Raw genomic sequence first — 5,406 nt, 5'->3', positions numbered from 1 at the left:
GACTGGCCCTCTGGCTTGTAAATCCGACATAATGAATCCATTAACACGACACAGCGAATGCCGGTGGTAAACACTCGTGTTCCAATACTCGTGCACGAGTTTTGGGAAGCGTTCCCTCGAAATGAGCTGTGAAGGAGGGGGGGTTGTTCTTACACATGCGCTCATTTCAAAAACTCACTAACAGTCTTTGGTTTCTCAGTCGACGAAAAGATCCTCTTTAGCACCTTTAAAGGGGTCATATAATGCCACTTTTACAAGATGTAAAATAAGTTTCTGATGTCCCCAGAGTTTGTATGTGAAGTTTAAGCTCAAAATACCCAACAGATAATTTTTTATAGCATGTTAAATTTGTCACTCTTTGAGGGTGGGCAAAAACGCTCCATTTTTGTGTGTGTCCCTTTAAATGCAAATGAGCTGCTGCTCCCAAAGAGGGCGGAGTTTCAAGAGCTCCTGTTAGCAGCGGCAGTTACCTCACACAGACTCACTTAAAATGTTTGAAACTGTTCAGCCTTTTATGTTCAAACCAGAGTCGACAATGATGGAGAGACTCAGGACGTTTCTGAATGGTAACTTTGATGAATTAATTTAGCTGATGTGGAGTTAACTATCTTAAATCGCTCATGTGGGAACTGTTGTAAAATCCTACAGAGCCAGAGAATATATGCTGCAAGAATTAGGGCGTAATTAGTTTAATTACGGATATAAATTATGTTGTCATCTTGCTTTTATGATGTTATTGCATTTGTGTTACATACTGTATTGCAATAACATGGCCTCATCCCCATTGTTATCGAGGGCAGGGTTTATGTAAATTTTAGGGTTAGTGGTGTCACTATGTAAGCCACTGGTAGACCACAGACGACTGTCATTCACTGTATTGCATTAATAGAAAGCCAGTTAATATGAAGATTTGTAATACAAATTTAGTATTTTTCCAAAATTAAGTTTTAATATTTTTTCATGCCACGACCGTGGGGGCAGGAACATGTGTGACATAGCTATGCGTACTTAGACCATCTCATTCTAGCCTTTAATGTCTACTAGAGAATACCCATAATGCACTGTGAAGGTTGCACTGAATGAATTACTGCATCTCGCCAGAAGATGGCGCCTACAGCTGAATCATCCATCCATCCATTTTCCAAACTGCTGCTCCAATGTGGCTACAGCGTAATATCACACAGGTATAAATTCCCTTTGTATTGATTATTAAATTGTATAATTAAAGTTTATACATGCTAGTTTCCATGACAGAGTTCAAGATAAATCTTTTCATTACTCTCATTTTCATTTACTCCTTCAAGTAGACTATATTAGTGGAGTAATGTAGGGAATAGTAAATGAGGGAATAGGGAGCGATTTCAAACACAGCATCAGTTTGTGTGCTGTCATTCCAGGGAGGCGTGTTAATAGAGTAGAGCTGCGGGGCTACTGAGCCGACAGTGGAAATGCAGCTTAATTTTGGCCTTGATGCTATTGGCCCCGCCCGTCACGTTGTTAGCCCTGGCTTGAACTGGTCCAACAGTGGAAAAGCAGCATTATTATGACATATAAGCCTGTTTTAGTGCTCTTAAATAGGGTTTATTTTGTAATCAGTTAAGGATGCCTTAGAAAAGTAATAAATAAGTTGGGACTATTATCTCAACTGCAAAATTGTTTCTCCTAATTATGACTTTTTATTTGATATTTATATTATAACTTTATATCCTGACCTGCAATTGCAACTTCATATCTTAGAGTTATCTCACAATCTGACAGATCAGACCACGTTTTTTTTGAGACTGAAACAGGTTTCCATACTGATAAAAAAAAAATAAAATCACATAGTGGTTAGGCATATCCTGTGCTGCATGGTGACATACCTTGTTGCTATTTTTTTGCAAGTATGTCGTTTTGCAGGTATGCGGTCACAGACGACATGTTTTTTGTAGAAAAGTTCAGCAGGGGGACACAAAACATACATGATATAGTTGCTAAATATGAGAATACCAACATCCACATAAACATCAAAAGAGATAAAAAAAAAGGGTCAAATGAAAATACATGTTAATAATAATAAATGTAATGAGAATAATAATTTCTGCATCAAAAATGTTACAATAAAACAAGAGATTATAGAATACATTCCAAAGTCCCTAACACACAAACACACCTTTCCAGAGACATGAAATTGAAAGAGTCCCAGAAAATGATCAATAATTTATTGTTTAACAACACGTGAAAGAAAGATTTTCAGTCCAACAATAAAGGCAAATGGGAAAAGCAAACATGTTGGAAAGCAATACACTTTTCTTTTCTCATACACATTTATCATGCCATAACTAAAAGCAAATTGTTATTCTTTGTGTTCTGCTCAAAAAAAAAAAAATTGTTTTAATAAGGTTTATAAGACAAAAAAAAAAAAAAAAACTGATAATGTTAAGAACTTTTTACTATTGTCACAAACAAACAACAGTGTATTTTCTTCCATAAAATTTCTTTATATACGTGTCTCACACTAATTTAGCTGATCACACTTATGATATTATGCAGATTAGAAGCAGAGTACCTGTCATAAAGATATATGACAGCACAGGCGTTTACTGTTTTCATTACGATAAAAAAAAAAACTTAAATATCCTTCTACTTCAAATTACAGCAAGGATTTACAGAAAATCATCATAAATGAGATATAGTCATAAATACATGAAAGTGTCAAGATTTTCCTTCATTTTCCTTCAAGATTTCTTCATTTGTAGTATATACACACACAGCATAGCTACTTCAAAACACATTATAAATTCCTGGCACCAACAAGAGTGATTTGTAGATCTCGTACTTTCATCTCTCGTGACATCTGACACCAAACGCATGCTCTGCAGCAAGTGGCCAACAGGCAGTCATTACACATATCACCCTGCAAATGAACATAAAGACACAACGGCTATTACAAATAGACCTACTACATCACTATAAAACTCAGTTTGATACGGAGTTTTAACAATAAAAACATTGACAGTCAATCAGAATCCATCCTGCTTTAAATTGACTCTTGTCTTAAAGGATTAGTTCACTTTCAAGTAAAATTTTCCTGATAATTTACTCACCCCCCATGTCATCCAAGATGTTCATGTCTTTCTTTCTTCAGTCGAAAAGAAATTAAGGTTTTTGATGAAAACATTTCAGGATTATTCTCCTTATAGTGGACTTCAGTTGCCTCCAGACAGTTGAAGGTCAAAATTACAGTTTCAGTGCAGCTTTAAAGGGCTTTAAACTATACCAGACAAGGAATAAGGGTCTTATCTAGCGAAACAATCTGTCATTTAAAAAAAAAAAAAAAAAAAAAATGCAAATGTATATGCTTTATATAAACAAATGATCGTCTTTCAAGTGGTTCCGCCAAAACCACACTTTCGTATTCTTCAAAAAGCTTACACTGTATGTCCTACGCCTTCCCTATTCAACTTACGGAATGAACGCAGCGCCAGTTCCATTTTTTCCGTAGGTAGACTACGGAAGGTGTAAGACATACAGCGTAAGCTTTTTGAAGAATACGAAAGTGTGGTTTTGGCAGAACCACTTGGAAAGCAATCATTTGTTTGTATAAAGCATATACAATTTTTCTAAAAATGACCGATCGTTTCGCTAGATAAGACCCTTATTTCTCGTCTGGTATCGTTTGAAGCCCTTTGAAGCTGCACTGAAACTGTAATTTTGACCTTCAACCATTTAGAAGCCATTGAAGTCCACTATAAGGAGAATAATCCTGGAATGTTTTCATCAAAAACCTTAATTTCTTTTCAACTGAAGAAAGAAGGACATGGACATATTAGATGACAAGGGGGTGAGTAAATTATCAGGAAAATTTTATTTGAAAGTGAACTAATCCTTTAATGTAGGCTATGTCAGTGTAGTTTAATGTGTTCGCTTGTTACATAGTAGCTATAGGAAAAAAAATATATTGAAATTTGAGTTTGAAAGTTGCAAAAATTATTCTAATTTAAGACAAGTTTAAACTATGCGTACTACTATCGGAAATAAACATTATGTGATTACGCTTTTGGCTCAAAACCTCAAAGTTAATGAGAAATGTGACAACTAGATTTGGTCTCTCCTAAAAGGATAGTAAATTCGATAGAAAAGTGATTCTCACCTTAATCCCGTAACGCTGGCGCATTGAGACTCTTATGGACATGGTTACGGGTGGGATGCACCCGAAGAAGTCCAGCAGGGGGAGACATAAGCACTCACCATAATTCTTTGCTTTTATGCACGTGAAACACGGAAAACACCAGAAAGCAAAGCAACCTGTTTACAGAAAGGGAGGTAATAATAATAATAATATTTATTATAACACATTATAGGACATCATGACACAAACTACACAATTTAATGCTCTGAAGGTGTTGTAGCCTAGAGGATAATCATATAGGCAGATAAATCAAAACATACAAGTTCATTCTGCAAGATGCTTCAGGGGAACGGTCTCTGTGACTAAGATGGTTCTGATCTATGACAGTACGGAGTGTGGCAAACTAGTACTCAAAAGATATTGTGTGTTCCACAAAAAAGTCAGTTTACAGGTTTGGAATGACATGAGGGTGAGGAAATAATGATACGTTTTCATTTTGGGGTGAACTTTCCCTTTAATTTCCCTACATTTTACTAACTATAATCAACTTTGCAAAGTTACTTATAGAATGGCTAAAGTGGGCCATGGAAATAAAATGTTACCTTTGTATTTTTTTTCAAACTTTACTTACATTCAGACATGTCATCGCAGCAGTCACAGGTGCCTGACCCCCATTGATCAGAATGTCTAGAGACCATAACAGGCTGTGGCTGCATGACTACCATTGATTTCGACATGCTTACAGCTAAAAATGTACAACAGGCAGAGAAGTATGATATGATTTCAGCATCACACTCCAATGATATTCCATGTGTGTGTATGTGACAATATATTCTAAACCTTTGTCAAGTTTAGTTAATAAAGATGTTCATGTTGGTTCACAGTGCATTAACTAATGTTAACAGTTAGAACTTTGGAGCTTAAAAATGTATTAGTGTAAAGATTAAAATCAAACCTTACTGTAATTTGTATCCATAATATTTTAGTACAGAGGTCTTCAACCCTGCTCCCGGGGACCCACTGTCCTGGAAAGTTTATTTCCAACCTACTTCAGCACACCTGCACCTACATGTAGTTTCAAGCCACCCTGAAGAGCTTGATTAGCTGCGTCAGGTGTGTTTGATTAGGGTTGGAGCTAAACTCTCCAGGATAGTGGGTCCCCAGGAGCAGGGTTGAAGACCTCTGTTTTAGTATATTATTCACTTTACACATAAGTAGACCTCATTTTAATTAACACTTGTATATATTTGATGAAGATATTTTCTTGATATTTGAGTTAGGATTAAAATGGATTA

At 35.9% G+C, this 5,406-nt stretch overlaps 1 protein-coding gene across 1 annotated transcript; it reads right to left on the bottom strand.

Annotated features, from left to right (window-relative positions):
- Window positions 1–2,773: 2,773 nt before the first annotated feature.
- On the bottom strand, window positions 2,774–4,848 carry ponzr2 (plac8 onzin related protein 2). Its single transcript, XM_067399362.1, has 3 exons — window positions 4,743–4,848; window positions 4,133–4,287; window positions 2,774–2,896 (listed from the first exon to the last, which is right to left on the bottom strand). Exons 1-3 carry the CDS (start codon window positions 4,846–4,848, stop codon window positions 2,774–2,776), a joined length of 384 nt encoding a protein of 127 aa, XP_067255463.1.
- Window positions 4,849–5,406: the final 558 nt, after the last annotated feature.

Source organism: Chanodichthys erythropterus, chromosome 10 (genome assembly GCF_024489055.1).
Source record: "Chanodichthys erythropterus isolate Z2021 chromosome 10, ASM2448905v1, whole genome shotgun sequence".
Classification (NCBI taxonomy): domain Eukaryota; kingdom Metazoa; phylum Chordata; class Actinopteri; order Cypriniformes; family Xenocyprididae; genus Chanodichthys; species Chanodichthys erythropterus.
The sequence above is the reverse complement of the archived record's forward strand: the minus strand, read 5'-3'. Positions and strand labels throughout refer to the sequence as shown.

Excerpts from the sequence above, each read along its gene's own strand:
- ponzr2 (XM_067399362.1), bottom strand. The coding sequence starts at position 4,848 with ATGTCGAAATCAATGGTAGTCATGCAGCCACAGCCTGTTATGGTCTCT. Across the intron at positions 4,288-4,742 it reads CTGCGATGACATGTCTGAAT|GTTGCTTTGCTTTCTGGTGT; the intron begins GTAAGTAAAGTT and ends TTCTGTAAACAG. Across the intron at positions 2,897-4,132 it reads GCCAGCGTTACGGGATTAAG|GGTGATATGTGTAATGACTG; the intron begins GTGAGAATCACT and ends GTTCATTTGCAG.